At 41.1% G+C, this 25926-nt stretch overlaps 1 protein-coding gene across 1 annotated transcript in view; it reads right to left on the minus strand.

Moving 5' to 3' along the window:
- The window catches only part of LOC138732926 (rapamycin-insensitive companion of mTOR-like), a 77883-nt gene that overhangs the window by 18373 nt on the left and 33584 nt on the right, over positions 1-25926 (minus strand). The window contains exons 9-17 of the mRNA XM_069879707.1: positions 22935-23097; positions 22441-22542; positions 21127-21173; positions 17872-18007; positions 17071-17270; positions 15966-16092; positions 4809-4973; positions 4276-4352; positions 4086-4164 (exon numbers count right to left, since the gene is read on the minus strand). Coding sequence (XP_069735808.1) covers positions 4086-4164; positions 4276-4352; positions 4809-4973; positions 15966-16092; positions 17071-17270; positions 17872-18007; positions 21127-21173; positions 22441-22542; positions 22935-23097 — 1096 coding nt within the window. The remainder of the gene's footprint in view (positions 1-4085; positions 4165-4275; positions 4353-4808; positions 4974-15965; positions 16093-17070; positions 17271-17871; positions 18008-21126; positions 21174-22440; positions 22543-22934; positions 23098-25926) is intronic.

Below are 25926 nucleotides of genomic sequence, written 5' to 3' on the forward strand. Positions count from 1 at the left end.
AGCCTAATTCACAGACTTTGAGGTGTTATGCTGGTTTTGTCTGAGATAGATAGAGTTAATTTTCTTCATAGTAGCTGGTATGGGGCTATGGTTTGGATTTGTGCTGAAAACAGTGTTCATAGAATCATAGCATACCAGGTTGGAAGGAACCTCAAGGATCATCTGGTCCAACCTTTCTTGGCAAAAGCACAGTCTACACAAGATGGCCCAGCATGCTGTCCAGTTGAATCTTAAAAGTGTCCAATGATGGGGAATTCACTGCTTCCCTGGGGAGATTATCCCAATGGCTGATTGTTCTCAATGTGAAAAATTTTCCACTTGTGTCCAATCAGAATCTCCTCAGGAGTAACTTGTACCCATTACCCCATATCTTTTCAATGTGGCTCCTTGTAAAAAGGGAGTGTCTGTCTTCTTTGTAGCCACCCTTTAAATACTGGAGCATGGTGATAAGGTCTCCCCTAAGCCTTCTTTTCTCAAGGCTGAACAAACCCACTTCTCTCAGCATTTCCTCATATGGCAGGCTTCCCGGTCCTTTGATCCTCTCTGTGGCCCTTCCGTGGACCCACTCCAGCCTGTCCACATCTTTTTTGTATAGTGGGGACCAAAACTGAGCACAGTGGGATAATGACTTCTTTATCTCTGCTGGTGATGCCCTTGTTGATGCAACCCAGCATCCTGTTGGCCTTCTTTGCCATAGCAGCATGCTGTTCGCTCATATTGAGCTTGTTGTCCACCAGGACCCTCAGGTCCCTTTCCACAGAGCTGCTCCCCAGCTGGGTAGATCCCAGCCTGTGCTGCACTTCTAGATTATGTTTTCCCAGGTGCAAGACCTTACATTTGTCCTTGTTGAACTTCATAAGGTTCTTGCTAGCCCACTCTTCTAGCCTATCCAGATCTTCCTGCAGGGTGGCTCTCCCTTCCAAAGTGTCCACTTCCCCACTCAGTTTGGTATCATTAGCAAGCTTCATCGGGGTGCACTTGATCCCATCATCCAGGTCACTTATGAAGATATTAAACAGCATTGGGCCCAGTACCGATCCCTGGGGTATCCCGCGTGTGACTGGTTGCTAGATTGAAAAGGAGCTATTTACCACCACCCTCTGGGTATGGCCTATCAGCCAGTTCCTCACCCATCGCACAGATCACTTGTCTAAACCATAACACATTGTTTTTTCTAGGAGTAGGCTGTGGGAAGCCCTATCAAACCCTTGGAGAAATCCAGGTAGACAATGTCCATCGCTTGCCCCACATCAACTGAGCAGGTTACTCTGTCATAGAAGACAATCAGATGGTGGCTTTTCCCAGTCACACGTTTCATTTGACTTGTGATAATCCCCAGGAGGATTCATTCCATAACTTTCCCAGGGACTGAAGCAAGACTGAGGGGCCTATAGTTTCCTGGATCCTCCTTTAAGCCCTTCTTGTGGATGGGGGTGACATTAGCCTTCTTCCAGTCTTCTGGGGCGTCCCCTGATCTCCACAACTACTCAAAGATTTTGCAGAGGGGCCTTGCAATGATATCAGCCAGCTCTCTTAACACCCTCAGGCAGATATTGTCAGGGCCCATCGATTTGCAGGGATTGAGCTCCTGTAAGTTGGTTCGCATAACAACTCTTCTTCGTCACTGACGGTGGATCTGTGTTTGCATCAACCTGGATTTTTGCTCACAAGGCCTGGGGCCCAACAGTGCTGGCAAAGTCAGAGGTGAAGAAAGTGTTGAGAATCTCTGTCTTTTCAGTGTTGTTGGTGATCAATTCACCTCTCCTGTTTAACAGTGGGCCTTCTGTTTCTGCTTGTTGTTTATGTACCTGAAGAACCCTTTCTTGTTGTATTTGACCTCTGGCCAATTTCAGTTCGTGCTGAGCTTTTGCTTTTCTAACCTCTGCACACCCTGGTAATGCCCTTGTAGTTCTCAACAGGCATTCATCCGCTTTTCCATCTCTGGCATGCTTCTCTCTTGGTTTTGATCAGACTCAGAATCTCGCAGTTAAGCTAACTTCTGGCTTTGTGGCTGGTGCCATTGTGAGGGTTTTGGCTTTTATGACAATGGGAAATTCTTTGATGGCTATAGCCTGTTAGAGAGGGATGGGATCCACCTGTCAAGAAGAAGCAAGGGAATCTTTGCTATCAGGCTGGTTAACTTGGTGAGGCGGGCTTTAAACTGAAGGACTCAGAGGATGGGGTCCAAAGTGGCAATGCTCACACCTTTGCAACCAACTGGAGAATAAGCCCAGTCAAAAAGTTATGATATCATAGGAGTAACTGAAACATGGTGGAACAACTCATGTGACTGGAGGATCACAATGGATTGCTATAAGCTGTTTTGTAAAGACAGGCAGGGAAGAAGAAGGGGAGGAGGAGTCATGCTCTATGTTAAGGAGAACCTTGAATGTATATGAGTCAACTATGGCAATTGTGGAAGCCCTAGTGAATGCCTCTGGGTCAAACTCGGAGGGGTCATCTCCAAGGGGGATCTTGCAGAAAGCATCTACTACTGGTCTCCAAAGTAGGATGACAAGGTCAATGAAACAATATTTGGGTCACTTAAGCAACCTTTGGGTCAACAGAACCTAGTTCTTTAACTACCTGGACATTTGTTGGAAAAACAACACAGCAGCTCACGTCATCCATCAAGTTCCTGGAGTGCGTAGAGGACTGCTTCCTCATACATATGTTTGATATGCCAACAGGCACCACTGGACTTGCTGCTCACAAAGCAAGAAAATCTGCTTTATAATGGAGTTAAATCCAGTTGGCAGCTGATCAGAAGTGGTGTTTCCCACCAGTTTGGTTCAATATCTTTATCAATTATCTGGATAAGGGGATCAAGTGCTCCCTCAGGAATTTTGCAGACAACACCAAATTGGGTAGGACTGTTGATCTGCTTGGGAGCAGGAAGGCTCTACAGAGGGGTCTGTACAGGATGGATCAGTGGGACGAGGCCAACTGTATGAGGTTCAACAAGACCAAGTGCCGGGTCCTGCATTTTTGTCACAACAACCCCATGCAGTAATTGGGGACAAATGGCTTGAAAGCTGCCCAGTGGAAAAGGATCTGGGGGTGCTGGGTGGAAGCCAGCTGAACATGAGCCAGCAGTGTGCCCAGGTGGCCAAGAAGGCCAACAGCATTCTTTCTTGTATCAGAAATGGCATGGCCAGCAGGACTAGGGAAGGCATTGTGCCCCTGTACTCAGCACTGGTGAGGCTGCACCTTGTTCAGTTGTGTTCAGTTTTGGGCCTCTCATAGCAAGAAGGACAATGAGTTGCTGGAGTGTGTCCAGAGAAGCTGGTGAAGGTTCTAGAGAACAAGTCTTAGGAGGAACAGCTGAGGGAACCGGGGTTGTTTAGCCCAGAGAAGAAGAGACTGAGGGAAGACGTTATTGCCCTCTACAGTTATCTAAAAGGAGGTTGTAGTGAGGTGGGTGCTGGTCTCTCTTACCAAGTAACAAGTGACAGGAGGAGAGGAAATGGCCTCAAGTTGCACCAGGGGAGGTTTATATTGGATATTATGAAAAATTTATTGACCAAAAGGGTTCTCAGGCACTGGCACAGGCTGCCCAGGGAAGTGGTTGAGTCCCCATCCCTGGAGGTATTTAAAGGATGGGTAAATGTGGTGCTTAGGGACATGGTTTAGTGGTGGACTTGAGAGTGTTAAGTTAACGGTTGGACTGGATGATCTCTTAAGGCTCTTTTCCAACCTAAGTAATTCTGTGATTCGATAACCAGAGGTGATAGGCATCTTGAAAAGTAGTATTCTTTTCCACAATTCTCTATATAAGACCTTACACAATAACCTATTTTGAAAAGTCAGGAAGTCACTACACTCCTGAAATATTTGGTGGAATATCAAAATTATATAAAAGGTCTGGGTAAATCCAAAGCATGTGTGTACAGAGGAGCTATGGAACTGTAAGTCCCTGTCAACCTTTTGCAGCAAAATCATAAGTTCCTGAGGAAAATTGGCATTAGCAATAGGTATATGAATGTACAATATTTTTAATAATTTTTGACCCTCTAAACCTGCATATTCACACCCTTCCTTCTCCTAATTTCAAGCCAATGCACGCGTTTTATTCTTTGTATTACCTTTTGCCACTTTTCCATTTGCTTTGCTACATAACCTCTTTCATTTAGATACGAAAACCCCTTTGGAATGGACAGAAATCTGTAAAGTAACATCAGACAGTCAGCTCTCCACTTAAATCACATGATTTGAATAAAAACAAACACTTATTGCTTCCACAGTGTAAGGTCAAACAGCACATTCAGCATTTACCTTAGGAGTAGAAGCAAACCTTTGTCTCCAAGGTGAGAAAGAGCTGGTTTCATTTGGATAAGGGCATGAAGATTGGCCTAAAATAATTAAAAATGCATCAAGAACACCCAAGCACTAGATAATTCTAAAACCACAATAATTGCAACAGTCTGACAGCAACGAGGCAGCAAGTTTTTCACAAAAAGAAATATCAAACTGCACTAAACCTTATCCTAATATCATCCACTTTAGGTACCTTCCCATCATTAATATATATCACCTTTATGAAAAGTATAATGATCAAAATAGCTTAATTAGTGTAAATTCATATTTAAAAGTAAGCATAAACCTAAAGTTTACATTTCCTTGTCATTAATACCATAGTATTTTCAGCAAGGGATCTATGAACTATTATGAAGTCCATCAGTGACAGTCAAGAAAGGAAGTCAGCAGTGGCTTCTTGTGTACTTTTACTTTGCTACTAGGTGAGGGGCTGGGGAACAGCTTACAGAGTAGCATAACAGAAAGAAGTTGAAGAGGGAATGGATGCTCACCTTGTCTTCACATACCTCATCTAGAATATCAAGTGCCTCAGAAGAAATAGTTTTATTTTTGTCGTGTAACTGGGTCACCAGTAACTCAGTTCCCCAGTTGCTGAAGAACTCTACATTTGCTCTCAGTAATACTCGTAAGTGTTTTGTCGCATACAACCTGCAGCTCTGCAGAAGTAAGGAAAATACTTTTTGAAAGGAAGAAAATTGGCAAATGTAGTTAATGATATATCACTTTTAAAAATACAGTTCAATAAAATATGGTCATAGCAAGTAAGTGCAATGCACACTTAAATGCACTGAAACTAGTCTACTTGAGAGCTATTTCTATTATATGGGAAATTTGAGTCTGAGATCAGAAGTAATCTGATCACTGAAAGTCTCCTTGGAAAGCCCTTATCAATTAGTCATTCACTGTTATAGCATCACACAAATTCATCAGGATATGCAGGAGAAACACCTCGTAAATGACCAGTGCAATTGCATATGCTTTCATGTGTGCAATGTTTTGAAAAATACTTTAACAAGCAAATCTTAGAACCACTGGGGAATTTATTTTAATAAATTTTAAGTTGTTTCCCAAAAGTATCTGATCTTCAAAGCTTCTCAGAAAACTTTCTAAATATAAAAATGTTATTTTCTGTAATAATTCAGTTTCCCAACACTTGGTTTACTACTATGAATTTCTCTAAGTGAAGGCAGAATGAAGTACCTTGTCAGCTCCTGTACTACTGTCCAAAACTTGATGAATAAATATCATAAACTGATTAACATAATTTTTATTAGAATAATTACATGCAAAATAGAAGCAAACAGACTTAATCTACAAGAATTTGTTCTGGAATAAACATAGAACAACCCTGACAATGTATGATTACTGGGAAGGACTATGATATAATTGTTCTCACGGAAACATGGTGGGATGACTCGCATAACTGGAGGGCTGATATGGAAGGGTACAGACTCTTCAGGCCAGATAGGCAAGGAAGGAGAGGCAGTGGGGTAGCCCTCTGTGTTAGAGAGAGTTTCGACAGCCATCACCCGTTGACGGTGATGATAGGGTTGAATGTCTATGGGCGAAAATCAGAGGTGTACCTAATAAGGCAGATATTATGGTGGGACTCTGCTATAGACCACCCAGACAGGGTGAGGAGGCTGACGTGTTATTCTATAAGCAAATGGGAGAAGTCTCTTGACTGCTAGCCCTTGTCCTTGTGGTAGACTTCAACATACCAGATTTCTGCTGGAAGTATAATACAGCAGAGAGGAAACAGTCCAGGAGGTTTCTGGAGTGTGTGGAAGACAACTTCCAGACACAACTGGTGAGTGAGCCGACTAGGAGATCTAGAGGAGAATCTCCATCCTTTACTGGATGCAGGGGGAACAAAAGTGACAAAGGACGAGGACAAGGCTGAGGTGCTTAATGCCTTCTTTGCCTCAGTCTTTAATAGTAAGGTGAGATGTTCCCAGGGTACTCACCCTCACAAGCCAGTAGACAGGGAGGAAGAGCAGAACAAAGCTCCCTTGATCCAAGAGGAACTGGTTAGAGACCGGCTAGGCAAAAAAGATATCCATAAGTCTATGGGGCCGGATGGGATCCGCCCAAGGGTATTAAGGGAGCTGACAGAGGTGCTCACCAAACCCCTCTCCATCATCTCCCAGCAGTCCTGGCTGACTGGGGAAGTTCCACTTGACTGGAGGCTGGTAGATGTTACGTCCATTTGCAAGAAGGGTCTGAGGGAGGATCTGGGAAACTCCAAGCCTGTCAGTCTGACCTTGGTGCCAGGGAAGGTCATGAAGCAGGTCATCTTGGGTACCATCTCACAGCACACACAGGACAATTGGGTGATCAGGCCCACTCAGCACAGGTTAATGAAAGGCAGGTCCTGCCAAACTGATCGCCTTCTATGACAAGGTGACCCACTTACTGGATGAGGGAAAGGCTGTGAATGTAGTGTACCTGGACTTTAGTAAAGCCTTTGACACAGTATCTCACAGTATCCTATCCATCATATTTGAGAAGTCACGGCAGTCTGGTGAAGTGCCCACTGACTGGAAAAGGGGAAACATAACTCCCATTTTTAAAAATGTAAAAAAGGAAGACCCAGGGAACTATAGTCTGGTCAGTCCTACCTCTGTGCCCAGCAAGATCATGGAGCAGATCCTCCTGGAAACTCTGCTGAGGTACATGGGAAATAAGGCGATTGGTGACATCCAACACGGCTTCATCAAGGGAAAATTGTGCCTGACAAATTTGGTGACCTTCTATGACTGGGCTACAGCATGGATGGATAAGGGAAGAGTAACCGACATCATCTACCTGGACTGTGCAAAGCATTTGACATGACATCCTTATCTCTAAATTGGAGGGATATGGATTTGACAGATGGACTACTCAGTGGATATGGAATTGGATGGATGGTCACACTCAGCAGTTCAGTGTCCAAGTGGAGGCCAGTGATCAGTGGAGTTCCTCAGGGGTCAGTATTGGGACTGGTATTATTTAACATGGACAGTGGGACTGAGGGCACACTCAGCAATTTTTCTGATTACACCAAGCTCTGTGGCACAGTCAACATACTGGAGAGAAGAGATGCCATCCAGAGGGACCTGGACAGGTTTGAGAGGTGGGCCTGTGTGAACCTCATGACATTCAACAAGGCCAAGTGCAAGGTCCTGCACCTGGGTCAGGGCAATCCCAAGCACAAATACAGGCTGAGTGGAGAGTCCTGAAGAGAAAGACTTGGGGACGCTGGTGGATGAAAAACTCAACATGTGCAACGTGTACTTGCAGCTCAGAAAGCCAATCATATCCTGGACTGCATCAAAAGAAGTGTATGCAGGAGGTCGAGGGAGGTCATTCTGCCCCTCTACTCTGCTCTCATGAGACACGACCTGGAGTAGTGTGTTCAGCTCTGGTGTCCCCAACATAAGGAGGACATAGACCTGTTGGAGCGACCATGAAGAAGATCAGAGGGCTGGAGCACCTCTACTATGAAGACAGGCTGAGAGAGTTGGAGATGTTCAGCCTAGAGAAGAGAAGGCTCTCGGGCGAACTTATAGTGACCTTCCAGTACCTGAAGGGGCTACAAGGGCATAGAGTGATAGGACAAGGGTTAACAGTGTTTAGCTGAAAGAGGGGAGATTTAGCTTAGATCTTAGGAAGAAATTTTTTACTGAGAGGGTGGTGAGGCCCTGGCCCAGGTTGCCCAGAGAATTTGTGGCTACCCCATCCCTGAAGGTGTTCAAGGCCAGGTTAGATGGGGCTTTGAGTAACGTGGGAGGTGTCCCTGCCCATGGCAGGGGGGTTGGAACTGGATGATCTTTGAGGTCTCTTCCAACATAAACCATTCTATGATTCTATGAATTAATCTATCCACATAGCTAGTGCAGAAATAGCACAAATTTTATTTTCTGTTTGGAGAAGAAAAAGATGAAGCAAAATCCTGGAATGTTTTTACTTTTGACAGGAAGATTTTTACTTTTAATAGTAAAGGTCTTTGTGCCCCAAGGAACTGCTGGTGCAAGTCAGAGGTCACTGACCAGCAGTTCCAGGGAGGTTATCCTCCCTCTGTACTCGGCACTGGTGAGACCGCTCCTTGAATCCTGTGTTCAGTTCTGGGCCTCTCACCACAAGAAGGATGTTGAGGATCTGGAGCGAGTCCAGAGAAGAGCAACGAAGCTGGTGAAGGAGCTGGAGAACAGGCCTTATGAGGAACGGCTGAGAGAGTTGGGGTTGTTTAGCCTGGAGAAGAGGAGGCTGAGGGGAGACCTCATTGCTCTCTACAACTACCTGAAAGGAGGTTGTGGAGAGGAGGGTGCTGGCCTCTTCTCCCAAGTGACAGAGGATAGGACAAGAGGGAATGGCCTCAAGCTCCGCCAGGGGAGGTTTAGGCTGGACATTAGGAAAAAATTCTTCACAGAAAGGGTCATTGGGCACTGGAACAGGCTGCCCAGGGAGGTGGTTGAGTCACCTTCCCTGGAGGTGTTTAAGGCACGGGTGGATGAGGTGCTAAGGGACATGGTTTAGTGTTTGATAGGAATGGCTGGACTCGATGATCTGGTGGGTCTCTTCCAACCTGGTTATTCTATGATTCTCAGCTGATTAGATACAGCTCAGCATAGATTCCAGTAGATATAGGATATATCTACCCATGAAGACAAAAGTTTATGAACTGCAACACTCGAGGACACACTGGCTACTCTTCTGTTTCTACCACGAGCTTGAAGAAAGGCAGCTGAGGCAATATTAATTTGCTTCAGCATGAATGACCAAAGCACATCCGGAAACAGGTTAAGATGTGTTTCTGCTTCACTGATCTGCAAAGATATAGCTCTGTAAATGTTTTTGTTGTGTATAGTCAACCCCCAAAAAGCTACTGTCCCCTTCTAATGCTAAGCTGACTACAGAAATGACTTTTCCTTGTTCTGAGATACTCATTAGCAAATGGCTAATTAACCTGCTTCACATCTTTGGATAGCTGTAAAAACTGTATGAGGCTAGAACCTTAGTTAACCTACAAAAAAGAGCGTCTTCAGCTCTTGAAATAAATAGATACTAAAAATAAGATATTTCATTCAAAAATGTCTCAGGGAATTAAAATTTCTGAAGGGAAGAAGGCTTACTGGAGATGGTATTTCTCCCTTACCAAACACAGCTTTTTAGAAATTATGCCCAGTTCTATGCATTTTTATTGCTCTACTCATCCTACCAGGTCCTCATCAGAAGTCATTGAAAAAGGAAGGTGGAAAGGCTTGCAAGTGCCTTATTTGAACTGAATTGCATGTTAATTTTTGACCTTAGAATTTACTTGTCCACGGTGACAGAATGTCAGTTCTGGTAATATTAAAAAATATATTCTCCCTATGGGACAGAATAGTAAGTGGTATAAACTGCACCAAGTTTCAGTTTTTTCCTATCATGCTTACTAAATACGAAGGAGGAAATGTTTGCTTGTTGTTGACAATGCTGCAGTTTCAGAATTCCAGATCGTAAATCCCAGAAAATGGCAGATACCTTCCCCTAACATCTAAGCAAATTACTCCTCAGTCAGTGGAACTGCCCATATCAAATATTTGTCAGTTCAATATTTCTATATTCTTTCTGGTATCTTATCTTCTCTGAACTGACTACTATTTTCATCTCACAAAATATTTTAATTTCTGGAAGACACTTGCAGTTTTGCCAACTACAGTAGCTCAAAAATACCACTCATACCTCTAAGGATACTATCAGAATAATCAAAACGTTTTAACCTTTGGATTAGCTTTTTACACTTTGATATTCAATTTGAGAGCACAAACACGAGAAACCGTAAACACAAGCATTTTCTCCAAGAGATGATACTTCTCCAAGGGATGCAATACAGGACCTAATGGTCACTAATACAAGTGAACTCATCAGTGACATTAGGATTGGAGGCAGTCTGGGCTGCAGTGATCACGCACTGATGGAGTTCAAGGTCCAGAGGGATATGAGACACGTGAGGAGTATAGTCAGGACACTAAATTTCAGGAAAGCAGACTTCCAGCTATTCAAGGAGTTACTTGGAAGGACCCCCTGGGACATGGTCCACGGGACAAGGGAGCAGAACAGATCTGGCAAATATTTAAGGATGCTTTCCATGAAGCACAAGAGCACTCAGTCCCCAGATGTAGAAAATCAGGCAGGAAAGGGAAGAGACCAGCGTGGCTGAGTTGAGACCTGCTGGTTAAACCAAAGAAGAAGAGGGAACTACACAGGCAGTGCAAGCAGGGAAGGATAACCTGGGACGTGTATAGAGATGCTGCCTGGTTGTGTAGGGATGGGGTCAGGAAGGCCAAGGCGCAGCTAGAGCTGAACATGGCAAGGGAGGTGAAGGTCAACAAGAAGGGCTTCTACAGGTATGTCAATCAAAAGAGGAAGGTCAAAGAGAACGTACCCCCACTGATGGTTGGGAATGGTGACCTCATATCAACAGACAAGGAGGAGGCTCAGGTACTTAACAACTTTTTTGCCTCAGTCTTCACTGATAACCGCTCTCCTCACCCCTCCTGGGTCATGAGACAGCAAGATGGGGACCAGGGGAGTAAAGCCCCTCCCACAGTACAGATTTGTGAACACCTTAAGAACTGGAATAGTTATAAGTCTATGGGACCTGATGAGATGCATCCCAGATTCCTGAGGGAATTGGCTGAGGTGGTTGCCAAGCCACCCTCCATGATATTTGAAAAGTCATGGCAATCAGGAGAAGTCCCTGGTGACTGGAAGAAGGGTAACATTGTGCCCATGTGGCTTTCTATGATTGGGTAACCGCAGCAGTGGTCACAGGTAAAACGATGGATGTGATCTATCTGGACTTCTCTAAAGCCTTTGACATGGTCTCCCACAACATCCTCCTCTCTAAATTGGAGAGATATGGATTTTATGGGTGGATGGTTTGGTGGATAAGAAACTGGTTGGATGGTCGTATTCAGAGAGCAGTCGTCAATGGCTTGAAATCCAGATGGAGATCTGTGACAAGTGGCATCCCTCAAGGGTCCATACTGGGTCCAGTGCTGTTAAATATCTTCATGAACGGTATTGACAGTGAGATCAAGCGTACCCTCTTCAAGTTTGCAGATGACACCAAGCTGAGTGGTGCAGTCACCACAGTGGAAGCACAGGATGTCATCCAGAGGGACCTGGACAGGCTGGAGAAGCGGGTCTGTGTGAAAATTTAGAGGTTCAACAGGGCCAAGTGCAAGGTCTGGCACCTGGGTCAGGGCAATCCCCGATTTCAGTACAGGATGGGGGATGATGTGATTAAGAGCTGCCCTCCAGAGAAGGACTTGAGGGTGCTGATCGATGAGAAGCTCGACATGAACCGGCAACTTGTGCTCCCAGCCCAGAAGGCCAACCATATCCTAGGCTGCATCAAAAGTAGTGTGGCCAGCAGGTAAAGTGAGTTGATTCTGCCTCTCTATTCCTCTCTTGTGAGACCTCATCTGGAGTACTGTGTCCAGTACTGCAGTCCTCAACATAAGAAGAATATGGAGCTGTTGGAAGGGGTCCAGAGGAGGGCTACAAAGATGATGCGAGGACTGGCGCACCTTCCCTATGAGGACAGGCTGAGAGAGTTGGGCTTGTTCAGCCTGGAGAAGAGAAGGCTCCGAGGAGATCTTATAGCAACATTCCAGTACCTGAAAGGAGCCTACAAGAAAGCTGGGGAGGGACTTTTTACAAAGGCTTGTAGTGATAGGACAATGGGTATAAACTGGAGAGGGGCAGATTTAGACTAGACATTAGGAAGAATTTCTTCACCATGAGAGTGGTGAGACGCTGGAACAGGTTGTCCAGGGAAGTTGTGGATGCCCCATCCCTGGAGGTTTTTAAGGCCAGGTTGGATGGGGCCTTGGGCAGCCTGATCTAGTGGGATGTCCCTGCCCATGGCAGGGGGGTTGGAACTAGATGATTTTTAAGGTCCCTTCCAACCCAATGTATTCTATGATTCTATGATTCTACGATACTGGCAATATTCTGCCAGAGGGTTCTTCAAAAGGTCAGCATTTTGCCTTTTAGTCAACTAGTAGTCAATGAAATTTTCTCCTCAAAATCTCATTGGTGCTGTTTCCACCATAAGAATGTATGAAGCTGGGCCACATATAAAAGAGGAAAAGAATTTCTTAAGGAAGTAAATAAATTTTCTCTAAGTATGAAATCATCTGTAGTTGATGCAAAGGCCATTTCTGCTGGCTGAGACAGTCCATTCTATTTTTGCTTTTCTTCTTTTAGACCAAAAGTACAAAACATTTCCTTATGAAATCCAAGCATGTCAACTAATTAAGGAAACAAAACCCTCTGAAGCATTTTTATTTATCCCTCAGGGTTCAATATGTGTAACAAAGGAAATCAGGCTCTATTTAAGAGGTTCAAGCAGTAAATTTTTCTTCATTTCTAGTATCCTGGTAGTAAAAGATTCATTTACATTTGTTATGAACAAATAAGATTTAATTTATTTTATTTCTTAAATGTGTTATCATAAATATATTTTATATAAAAAAGAAAACATTAAAGGAATTCTCATGGTATTGCAGGGTACAAAAATCAGGTTACACCCATCCAGTGCAACACTGAACTCTAAATAGTAGAATTTAAGTTACAGTACATCTCAGCTGTGAACTTTCCTAGAGAGCACTATGGTTAGAAACCTGCTATACCTGACTGCAGACCTAACTCTGATATTAAGGACTAATAACTTATATCAATGTACATATTTTATAAGTAAAACTAACCTTTCTCATAAGTCAGTGTTAAGCAGTTGAGAAGACATATCCTTATCATTTCTATTCCTTCACATTTCAAAAGACTTCCAAAAATAGACTGTTAGTTAAACTCTGCTGTTTCCCTAGACATTTCTACATCCATGCATCAATGTGAGACTGAGAAACAGAAACATTGGAACTCAGTATCTATATACTACTAACATAGGCTGAAACCTTAAAGCATCATGGATGTGAGAAGTATCACAGAAGTATGTGTATCAGTTTTTCTAGCAAGAAAATTCTCTGTCTTTAAAAGTAATTATTTAGGTTGGAGCTCCAAAATTTGAGTTCTTACATTTCTGAGCCTGTATAATGTCTCTTAGCTCTTTCCAAGGAGTTCTACCTCAACATCTGTCAAGGTTTGGCATTAAATACTCATGGTAATACTAGTGAGGCCTATTAAAAGTCAGATCATGATCTCCCAACCTTTTCACAATTCCAAACAAACCAGACCTGAAATAGGTAAATCTGGGAGGCTTGTCATGGTTTAAACACAGCTGGCAACTAAGCACCACAAAGCACTCAATCAGTTTCCCCCTAGTGGGACTGGGGAGAGAACTGGAAAGGTAAAAGTGAGAAAACTCATGGGCTGCGATAAAAGCAATTTAACAATTAACAATAAATTAAAAAAAAAGTAAGGAAAAGAAAAAAGAAAAAACAACAAAGAGAGAGAAATAAAACCCAAGAAAGACAAGTGATGTAAATAAAAACAATTCCTCACCACCAACTGACTGATGCCCAGCCAGTCCCTGAGCAGTGCTGCCCACTCTCCAACTTCCTCCCCAGTTTTACTGCTGAGCATGATGTCATGGGATATCCCTTTGGTCAGTTGGGGTCAGCTGTCCCAGCTATTCCCCTCCCAACTTCTTGTGCACCCTCAGCCTGCTCACTGGTGGAGTGGTTGAGAAATAGAAAAGGCCTTGTCTGTGTAAGCACTGCTCAGCAGTAACAAAAACACAGGTGTGCTGTCAACACTGCCTCCAGCACAAATCCAAAGCATAGCCCCACACCAGCTACTGTGAAGAAATGTAACTCTACCCCAGCCAAAACCAGTACAGGGTCTACAAGCTTTCTTAATTCCTAAGGTGCCAGAGAGTAATGTCTATCCTATTCACACCTGAAATATAAGAAGTGTTTATTACCCATTGTTTATTAAACTAAACTACAAATACATGGAAATTGTACATTTAGTTATCATCACTAATGGCAGCAATAGCTCTCAACTACTTTCTAGCTTTGTATGTGTTTGGGACAGTATGTTCAGACAGTATCTGTACCCCTCTTTGAGCCATTCTGCTTACAGCTAGTGATAACTGTATCAGAGTTTAATATATTCTGGTTTGTTTCCTCCCCCCTCCCTGTCCCCCCCCTCCCCCCCCCTTAAAAAGTAGGTCTTTATAGCACCTTTGGAAGATGATCAACCCATTCTTACTGGCATAAAGCTACTGGTTTAAGTACTGGATGCTTGAAAATGTTTGGAAGAATCTCTCTCAAAACAGAATTTAAGTCCTTGTACATTAGATATCAGGATCAATAAATCTTTCCCAAAATCTAAACCACAAACACTAATTAATCAAAAAATGCCTAAAATTATCTGTGGAACTGTATACCCCATTGAGGAGACTGTGGCAGCATGCCTGGACTTTTTCCTAAGTGTTAACTAAATGTTAACTGCATTTGGAAGAAACTGAAATGCTGGAGTACTCTTTCCCCCTTTTACGGACTCTTTTTCTGAAGGAAAAATAGTTTGGAGATGGTGGAAAGGGTCAGTACACATTGACATGAAATTTCAATAGAAACAGCTAAATGAAGTTCTACTGTCTGAATGGCTTTTAACTAGCAGTCATCTAACAGGATCTTAGAAGTCTATAATAAAGACAGGCATGTGCCCTCATAACATATGAATTTCTATTTCCTTGCTTAGACTAAGAATAAAACAAACACCTTTGGGAAAAGGATATCAAAGCTTTCACTTCTTTGGAAGATTACTTAAAAATGAGTCAGTAGGGACTCTTACCCTCTTCTTTAAATAAGTCATTCCTTTAACCCCAACTATCTTAATTACTTTCAGACACCTCTCTTTACCTATAAAAAAAATCACATCTTTGGTAGTCTCAGAAATATTCCTTATTTCTTTCTTTCCCCCTCCTCTTCCTAAATACAATGAGACATTTAAAGACAGTGTCTACCTTATTACCTCTTGTATCTACTCTAGAGCATGCTCTGCCTTGTCTAGGCAACAAAGGAATAGCTCTCTCTGAAGAACTGAAAGTTCTTTCCTAGTTAGATTTCAACTTAATAATTGTCATTTTCCTGACATTAATGCTTGCTTGTCTACTATATTACACCTGATTGATTTCTCTTTTCCTAAAGTTTAAAGAGCTTCTTTCCTAAGTCTGCATCTTATTTCCACTCACCTTTTTTGATTCAGAAGTACAAATCCCAATGCCTATTTTCCCTTGTTCCAGGAGCTATAGATTCTACTGAGTTCCACCACAGTAATCTCGGTCATTATCAAAACAGTATCTATCACTCGAAGGTTAACTTGCTTATTACTGCTAGAAATACACATTTATGTTTGTGAAAACAATGCCTTCACCATTGATTTAGGATTTCCACTGATCTAGACAATGTTATATTTAGTTTACATTTGGTTTATATATTTAAAGACTTTAACCCCCTTCATACATGAGAAACATCTCTTGAATAACTTAATTTCTTGAGCAAAAATACAAGGTATGAAGTCCAGAGTAAATTCAAAAGCTATATGAGTATTTCTGCATATATATTATCTTAAAAATAAAGTCACACACCTTGAATAACAAAATAAATGTCTAGTGGCAAATAACAATGGAACATAAGTTGTATCGAACTTACATCATTAGCTGCTGTCAGGATTTTAGAAAGAATAACTCTTGCTAACCCATCTCTGCTGTAATCCAAACTAGAAACAGTCAATTTTAACAAGTGATCTTGGTTCTTCAAAGAACAAAGATTAAGAAGACTGGGGAGGGGTGGAAATAACGATTAGTATTTGAACCCACTCAAATCCACTTTTTATTCAATCAATAATTTAAACTCAAGTAGTCTGAATTAGATTTTCAGTTCTACAAAAGCAGAAGAACACAAGGTAAGGTCTCGCGTGAAATGGAGTGACTTTAAACTGTTACAGCTGTTAGAGTTAAAGGGAGACCAAATAATGCACTTAACTGCAAGTGAAAAAAACCCCCAACCCAACACTTTTTATAATTGCTATGTAGCAGTTTTGTCAGTATACTTGGACTGGTGATTGTGAATACAAAATTAAATGTTCATGAAGCTCTGTGAACAATTCCACATTGTAAAACATTCTGTGTATACAGCTTGCCATAAGGTTAGTCCTATTAACTGTCTAGATTTTATTGTAAATGCAGTTTTCTATAGCGAGCAAAAAAATTGCATTCTAATAAGGAATGAAAACAACTTAATTAAATATGAAACCATCTGAATTTTCTCTTAAAATTTACACTATTTGAAATAAACTGGCTATTGTTTAAATTACTCCCAAAGGTAAGTTAATTTTATTTGTCCCCAAACAAAATTTTCAACTCTACAGCTTCACTCAAATATACTGGACTGGTTTAGGTACAACATGCATCATCGTATTTCACACACAGTATATCTACCATTTTGTTGGGGTCCCCCCCCTTTTTTTTAACATTTCAGTACAGTATCATCATTCCTGATACTGAATTCTGTCAGATAGGTGTAGACAGGAAAAAGTAAGCTATTTTGTAACACAATTATCCCTATCTGTTCAGTAAGACAGACTAAAAGACTACTTAAAAAAAACCCCAAACACCCACAACTGAGCATCTTTACTTGAAAATAAAACAAAATAATTTTAAAGTTAGCTTTATAGACAGTGATCCTCATGCACCGTTTACAAGTTTCATAACAATTATACCTATAAGCACAATTCAAATGGAATAAAAACACTCACCACTGAAACACATCACATTTTTCAAGCATTTTCACTCCATGAGGGTGACAAGAGAGTGTACCAAAAAACAGAAAGTAGTGCTGGCTAAGGGTATTTAGTAATCCATTAATTTGAAGACTACGTTCAGGCTTCATTCCCGATGAAGAGTTGAGCCAATTTACAATATCTTTAACCAGTTCCTCCAGGTAACCTTGTCCATCCTAAGAAAACAAAGAATAGCACTTACTAAAAACAGAACTGGGTCTCTCTTCTTTATTGAAATTCATCATTTAAAATTTCTTAAAGTGTACAAACACAATACAGATCCAAAATAGAAATGCTGTTTGGCAAACACAATTCAGGCTAAAGAAAAATATTCAAGGCAAATAAAAATAGTTTAGCTTGGAGATTTATTAGGACCAATTCTATTCCTTCCAAGAAAAGGATTGTGCAATGATATTTTTCTCTGGCCTGAGTCTTTATCACACAAGAAGAAAGGAAGCAGAGAAACAATGGATATACATAGAAAAAAATACTCCAAATCCAAACAAACAAAAAATCCCCACAAACAAAAAGCCCACAACCAAACCCTAAACTGCATTTAATAAAGATGCATTTGATAAAATTCAAACACAGTTGTCCTGTCAGTGTCTTATCTGCACAATTCAAAATTTTAAGATATTTCTTAATTATGCTGATCATTTTAAGTTTAACACCCAATGTCTACAGAAGTCTCTACTAAAATTAAGTTTTTTTTTCTCTAAGTGGTATACAGCAGCACTACTCCTTCTATCTCCAGTCTTGTAGCTGAAAATTTCTTACCTCTTCTGATTCAAGAAGAAATTGAGTAAACTGGCAACCCACCACAGTGAGCTGCTTAGCCTTGGCATAGTCCAGATCCAGGTTGGCATACAGTTTACTGCTAGGCTTGTAAAAATATAGCAATCTCCTTACAAATCTATGGAAAATAAAAAAGAATCCGCTATTTTTCAGTAAGACAAGGACGGTCTTACATTACAAAATGCTGTTGCTATAAAAGATATTTGATCACTAAATTGGCTTATTGGCAATAAATTTTCAAAAGTTATTAAAAGAGAATAGCAGTTACCAGTAATGAGTCTATCCAGACACGATTTCAGAGATGTGACTGTATGTTATAAAGGGCTTTTATGCCATGACTTATAAGCAAAAGACCTCAAAATCTCTATGCTCTTAGAAGCCATAGCTTCCTTTTCATTCTCATGCTTATAATTTATTCTGCTGTAATTTATCCTGTGGTAAGTTTCAAAGACTATACTATCCAGACTTACAAAGAGCTAAACAAGTGTCTGTCAATTGTTTATATGACATGACTTTTCTTTAGCTATAATAGTTAATGCTACTGGGAAAAAAAAAGTGTGTTCTGCCAGAAAAAGGCCATATTTATTCAGCAACAGTATCTGCATTAAACTCACTTCAGCATTTCTGAAGCGTAACACGACTGCAAAAGCACACTCTCACTCAGACTTTTTGAAACTATGGTGAGCAAAATAGCTTGAATTTTGCATTGCAAGAATAAATCTTCAGCAAAGAACTTCCCCCTGTCAATTCTTAGTCAAAAAAATAAACACATTTGTGCTTTAAATGAACACAGAATGTTCTGCTTGAAGGTAGATATGTCAAGCATTAAGAAAGCATAACTAAAGCACTGCCTTTGCTTAAAAAAGTGAGAGTAAGCCACTATCCCAACCCTAAACACAGGACTTTAAAGGACTTCTTTAAATTTATTTAAATGAAGTGTATTTTATTCTGGGTTATTAGCCATAAATATATATACATTAGCACACACATTTATATGTGAGTGTATGTATACACATGTATACTTAAGCATGTATGTGTTTATATACACATACATGTGCATACACACACTGCATTAACTGCATCTCTATGAAGTGAAGGGATCTCTACAAAAAAGTATCTTGAATTTCACTTTAAGAGCCATAAAATAATCACAAAAGCTATTAACAGTAAAAGGAAAAAAATCAAGTTATGGAAGGACAAATAAATTTACAGACTAGGGGAAGAGTGGCTAGAAAGGAGTGCTGATTGACAGCCATCTGAACATGAGCCGGCAGTGGCCCAGGTGGCCAAGAAGGCCAATGGCATCTTGGCTTGTATCAGAAACGGTGTGGCCAGCAGGACTAGGGAGGTTATTCTCCCTCTGTACTCGGCACTGGTGAGACCGCACCTCGAATCCTGTGTTCAGTTCTGGGCCCCTCACCACAAGAAAGATGTTGAGGATCTGGAGCGAGTCCAGAGAAGAGCAAGGAAGCTGCAAGTCTTACGAGGAGCAGCTGAGGGATCTGGGGTTGTTTAGCCTTGAGAAGAGGAGGATGAGAGGAGAGAGGACAGGATAACGGGGAATGGTCTCAAGCTCCGCCAGGGGAGGTTTAGGCTGGACATCAGAAAAAAAATTTTCACGGAAAGAATCATTGGGCACTGGAACAGGCTGCCCAGAGAGGTGGTTGAGTCGCCATCCCTGGAGGTGTTTAAAAGATGGGTAGATGAGGTACTCGGGGACATGGTTTAGTGATTGATAGGAATGGTTGGACTTGATGATCCAAGAGGTCTTTTCCAACCTGGTGATTCTATGATTCTATGAAATTTACACTTCAAAAACAAAGTGGCTGAAAATTTTTTATGATCAGCATTGAAACTAGACAGATTTTGCGGTTAATTAGTTATAATTAAACAAGAACAACAGCATTTTAAAGCCATTTAAACATCTAATGCACAATCCTGTAGAAAGGAACAACCAACTGTAGAAGTAACTCAACCCTAGGTTATCTACATTTATTTAGAATTAAATAATTTAGGAACTGAACAATGCTTGAGTGCAGCACAAAAACAGGGAACAGGAACATTGCCCCAGGTAGGTAGGTAGAGGAATGGATGTGTCTAATTTTCCTTTAGAGAAGCAATGTTATAAGCCACTGGATTTGATAAATAATACTTTACCACAAAGTACAGAGTAGCAATTAATGTTCAGGGAAGGAAAAAAATCAGAAAAAAACACAAATGCAAAATTAAATTATGACTATGATTACAACGGGACTATCACTTATGCTGGGAACACTATATAAAAGTTGCCTGATTACTTTTGAGTAAAAATTTAAAATTATGCAGCATGAGTCTTTCAGGATACATTTTAGCTTTAGGTTTTTCCTCAAATTCATGTAGAAGTAGCTTTCTATGCCTACAAATACAGAACTACTTTCAAAGTAGCTTGCTTAATCAAATCAATTTCTGAAATGCATGTTAAAAGTAACATCCAAGAACTAATTAGTACTACAATGACCACACTTGCACAAAAATTATAAAAATGCCTTAATGCCAACAGACATGAAAGGAATCAGAGCAGTACACATTAATAGCAACTAGAAATAACTTTCTTTTGGTTTTTGATAAAAATTATAATTATATAACTCTACAACTGTAGATCTATTCTGCCAAAATTCGTCAAGTGCTGACATCAAACACTAATGTCCTTGGGCTGGTGTATAAGTTTTATGAGAGGTAGCTGAGGGAACTGGGGTTGTTTAGCCTGGAGAAGAGGAGGCTGAGGGGAGACCTCATTGCTCTCTACAACTACCTGAAAGGAGGTTGTAGCGAGGTGGGTGCCGGTCTCTTCTCCAAGTGACAGGCGATAGGATGAGAGGGAATGGCCTCAAGTTGTGCCAGGGCAGGTTCAGATTAGACATCAGGAAAAATTTCTTCGCCAAAAGGGTTCTCAGGCACTGACAGAGGCTGCCCAGGGAGATGTTTAAGTCACCATCCCTGAAGGTGTTTAAAAGATGAGGTGCTCATCTGGTTTAGTAGTGGACAGGTACAGTTGGACTCAATGATCTCAAAGGTCTTTTCCAACCAAGCGACCTTTTTATTTACAGCAAATTTTGCAGCCTAATTATCTATTTTTGCTGCTTACCTATAGATTAAGTTTTAGATATGTGACACATCAAGGAACAATTTATTGCAACATTAAACCCCAGTTTTTCCAAATTTCTTTCTTCAAAGGAAGTCTATGCAATTTTTACATACCTGTGCAATTGTTCATCTTTATAGTTCCTTAGATTTACATTTGGCCACTAGAAAAAACAGCAAATATAGCATTATATGAAACTTATACATCAGTTCTTGATTACTCACTAAAATTTACTCATTTCTGTTATGGTTCTATTCACCTAATAATAAGTGTAAGCTTTACTGCATCTAATGTTACCTATAAAATAACCCCTATTTTTATTGAAAAGCCCCAATTTTTGCTCCAAGAACTGTTCTATTATTTTCTAGAGAAGGACAGGGTATGTCAGGCACATGCTATTTGTACAAGTCCCTGATTCTATTGAAAATAGCAAACTATGACATCCTAACAAAAAAATCAACAATTTTGCTCAGTTTCTTTCCTGCAAATAGCAAACAAATTTTGATATGCATAACAGGGAAATCGGGTTTTGTTGTTGTTGTTTTCACTATGAATCTGATTTGTTTTAACAATAATAATTTTTCTGTTATAGCTCACTTAAATACTGCTTATTAAAATGGTATTTAAACTCCTCTGTTTATTCTTTGTAAGATGTTTTAAAAAGGATCACACAAAGTGATAATACTCTCTTCTGGACCTATCCTTTCCTCATATTATATTTTCCTCTGTTTTTACAGCCATCTGTTGTCTCTATGGTTTTAGATTTATCTTTGTTGCTACTAGTATCTTCTTGGAACTGATGGAAAAAAGTGCATCAATCATTTTTGCTTCCTACCTAAGTGATACAGTTCTACATTTCCAATTGGTATACTAGTATTAAGACATATAGTGCACTAGTTAATGATTAGTAAAATTGACTATACTAATAACATTGTACCCACAGTGCCAGATTAAGTACGAAGCTCTACTGTTAACAGTCTCAACTCCTCCATCCTGACTACTGCCAATTAAACAGCAAGCTGAGCAAGTAAAAGGCACCATATATGATGCAAGTACTGAGGTGGTAGGAAAGATTATGCTGCACAGCTGTGAGGTTGTGACTGAAATGGGAGGGAGGTGAGTAGCCACATGAGGTGGTGAATCTGGAATCCAAATGGAATCTGGAGCCTGATGATTCCAGGACTAAAGATGGACCACTGAAACTGCATGACACCAGTGTAAACTAAGATGATGTTAACAGGAATGGAAGTGGTTAGCATTTAACTGGAAAACACAGTAACTTCTCTTTCTGAAAGACAGAATTCCCTGATTTTGAGACATTTAGAACTGTTTGACAGGACACTAGACAATATACTGGGGGAGTATATAGCAGGGAAACTGACGGCTTGACCTAAATTTCAGGGAAGAAAACAAACACCACCAAAACATACCTTCAGTATGGTCCCTATCAGATTCCAATTCCACTTGAGGTTCTCTTTATGATTGAGAACTTGACTGTCTCGAAGATTCATTACAAGTGCCTCTTCTGTATCCTGGAATACAAACACAGCAAGCTTCCTTGCATCATGTCTAGTCACATAACATACTTACTGTTCATGTAATAATCATTAAAAAGGCTATGCTCCACAATATTTTGCATTTGAAAGTAAATTGCATGGTTATAGTATTGCATTAAAAATCTAATAGTAAGAGATTATAATTGAGACTAAAACGCATTAAAAATTACTGCAATTTCACTCCTCAGTTTCTAGAAATACAATATAGTATCCACAAGTAGCTAGAAGATAAATTAAATGAAAAAAATCTACAAACAACTCACATAAATGGCTCTGAATTAAATGAGGGAGTGAAGCTTGGGGAGTGGGATCTAAGTCTCCAAAACACAAAATCAAATTCAGTTTTGAAAAATAAATAATGGTAATACCTTTAAAATGAAGATGTCTTTCTGGACATGGTAATGATCCCTTTTTTGGTGGGTTGAGATTGCTTTCTGAATAATATGATCTAAATGGAGGCTGTAGGGTTTAGGTCCTCTTATCTTCATCTCGTGAAAACGTTTTAAGTAGTTGAGTGCAGCACTTGCTCGTCTAACAGAAAAAATACAATAATCAGTCTTTGACAATTGTTATTCAACTAAAGAGCGCCACTGCTATAACTTGAGTTAAATAAACATAGCTCGAGAAAGAATTTACCAACAAATCCAAAGCAAATAAAAATAATTTTCTTGATATTAGCTTACATACTTCCATATCCTTCAGTCTTGTACTAAAATTATACAGAAAATTGTCTTTCAGAATTTCTAGAACTGAAGAATGAGCCCTACTGATAACTTTTCTTCTACTCTGCAATTAGTGATGCCTTTCAGAATTCAAAGAAGATATTGCAAAGTTTAAAGTTGATTAAGTATTGTGAGATGTCACAGTAGATCAACATTCTACAGTGAAGTTGAGATGGCTAGCTTCAACTTTGACTAGCTAAGTATTTCTTGAAATTTTCTTCCCTTCCACAGAGGGCGACAGGAGTATCAGTAGTGTATTTCCTGCTTTTTCTATCTAAACAGCTCAGCAAAAATATGTAAGAAATTTTCCAGGAAAAGATAGGAATACAAATGACATTTGACATGGGCAGAAACAGCTAATTACAATATAATAGTAGCAGAAAAATATTGCTGAGCAAATAAAATAAGGAAGTCTAAAAAATGAGAAGGAAAGTGTTTTTTTTTCATATTCTCTTAAAACAAATACCTGTGAATTTGGTCGCCTACTGTCAGAAGAGATGCTGAGCAAGAATGACCATGAATGCTCCAGAGCCTCTGGAGATAAGACTGCAGAGAGCTTTGATAACCAGCTAGCCTCCAGCCTGAGAAAATTCAACATCAGTGGCAAAACCAAGAAGGCATAGAAACAATAACAGTGGTCACAAGGAGCTTGGAAGGAGAAGAACAGCTGTGGAAATTTTTATGAAGGACTTGCAGGACTGTTGTTGACATTTCACTAAGGTATAAAGATGAGCTTGTAACAATAAACTTGGTCTCAGCTTGAAATGAAAGCAGAGTCCGTGTCTGTTTAATACGCCACAAATGGCGCCTGTGTCAGGTCTGAATGGAGGCTGCGTTAGGAGCACGGTCCGGTGGCATACATCGGCAGAACGTTTGGAGGGGCTGAAACGAAGTCCAGAGTGCACCCGTAGGCACCTGCCCGCTGGACGGAAGGTGAGCTGCCGATAAGGGGATGGCGAACACAGTAACCCAGGAAAAGAAAGATGTAATTGACTTATTTAAACATATTCTAAAAGATCAAAACCAAACATTAGATATTAGTGATCTTAAATCACTTTTGACGTGGGCCCAGGATCATGAGCCGTCTTTTGGCATTTGCTCAGCATTTGATCAAGAAGCCTGGGATAAGATCGGAGTTTGACTATGGGATAAAGCGACTAGGTCAGATAAAACAGCTACTAAGTTGCTTGGTCCCTGGCAGAATGTTTTTGAAGTGTTAAAGGCGTATGTCGGCTCTAAAAAGCACAGCGATAATCCCGAGCCGAGTACGGGATCGTCAGCAACTGCACTAACCTCCCACCCCACTAAACTGCCTGCACTTGCCTCTGCACCCCTCGACAGGGGGGCCGACAATCCCTTTGATCCGGGTCTGATAGTCACCGAGAAGGGGTCTGATCCACTTCCACCCTGTCCCTCAGACCGAGGGGCACAAGTCAAGAGGGAGGCACAGCGGCAGGGAGAAGTTGAAATATAGCAAGCTTTTCCTGTGATCTATGTGCGGGACGGCGGTCTGCGCTGGGAACCAATTAGTTACGAAGTGATAAAGGAGATTCGAAAAGCTGTTAAAGAGAATGGACTAACTGCCTCATTCACATTAAATTTGGTAGAAGGTAACTGTGACACATACCATCTTATGCCATGGGATTGGAGATCAATTGCCCGATTAGTTATGACTCCTATGCAGTATGTTATCTTTCAATCAAACTGGAAGGAGTCGGTGACCGTAGCAGCCCTGGATAATTTGCAACTCCCGCACGATAGCCCCTTGTGATGGGTGGGGCTTGATGCTTTAATGGGTGACGGCAATTATATCGATGATGCGGCCCAGGCTAGAATACCAATAGAAGGGCTGCAACAATCACAGGCTCTTGTCTTGAAGGCATTTCGGAATGTCCCTGACACTGGGGCTCACGTACAATCTTTTGTGAATATTAGACAAGGAGCCACAGAACCATACATGACTTTTCTAGACAAACTACAAGAAGCCTTAAATAAGCAGGTTAACAATGCCGACACTAGAGAAGCTTTGCTTCAACAATTAGCAATAGAGAATGCAAATGCAGACTGTCAGAAAATCTTACGGCCTTTAAAAAATAGAAACCCGTCACTTACTGAGATGATGAGAGCATGCCGAAATGTCGGATCTCGATCTCACAACCTAACTTTAATAGCTGATGCTTTTGCAGCCATGCATACACCTAAGCAGCGGGGAACTTGTCGCAGTTGTGGAAAAACAGGACACCTGCAACGACAATGTCCTTCCGGAAATAGGGGCCATGTTGGTCTGAATACCGAGGGACAACATCAAGGTCACGGACTCTGTCCGCGGTGTCAAAAAGGCAGACATTATGCGAACACGTGCAGATCTAGATTTCACAAAGACGGTTGGGCCCTGGCTCCTTGGGGGCACAGGGAAACATGCAGCCGAGCGCAATGGTGAGAGGGCACGCTCCGATACAAGTATCCCCCTCAGAGCCCTGCTGCAATGCAAGCCAGCTCTGTGCCAGCGTGGCAGGGAGTGCAGGGCTGGACCTGGCCACTGACAGCGATACAGAATTAACAACCACTGCAGTTCAGCTCATCCCCACAGCAGTTAAGGGCCCCTTAGGAAGCGGACTTAGTGCACTGTTAATTGGAC

The sequence above is a fragment of the Phaenicophaeus curvirostris genome, chromosome W (genome assembly GCF_032191515.1).
Source record: "Phaenicophaeus curvirostris isolate KB17595 chromosome W, BPBGC_Pcur_1.0, whole genome shotgun sequence".
NCBI classification, from domain to species: Eukaryota; Metazoa; Chordata; class Aves; order Cuculiformes; family Cuculidae; genus Phaenicophaeus; species Phaenicophaeus curvirostris.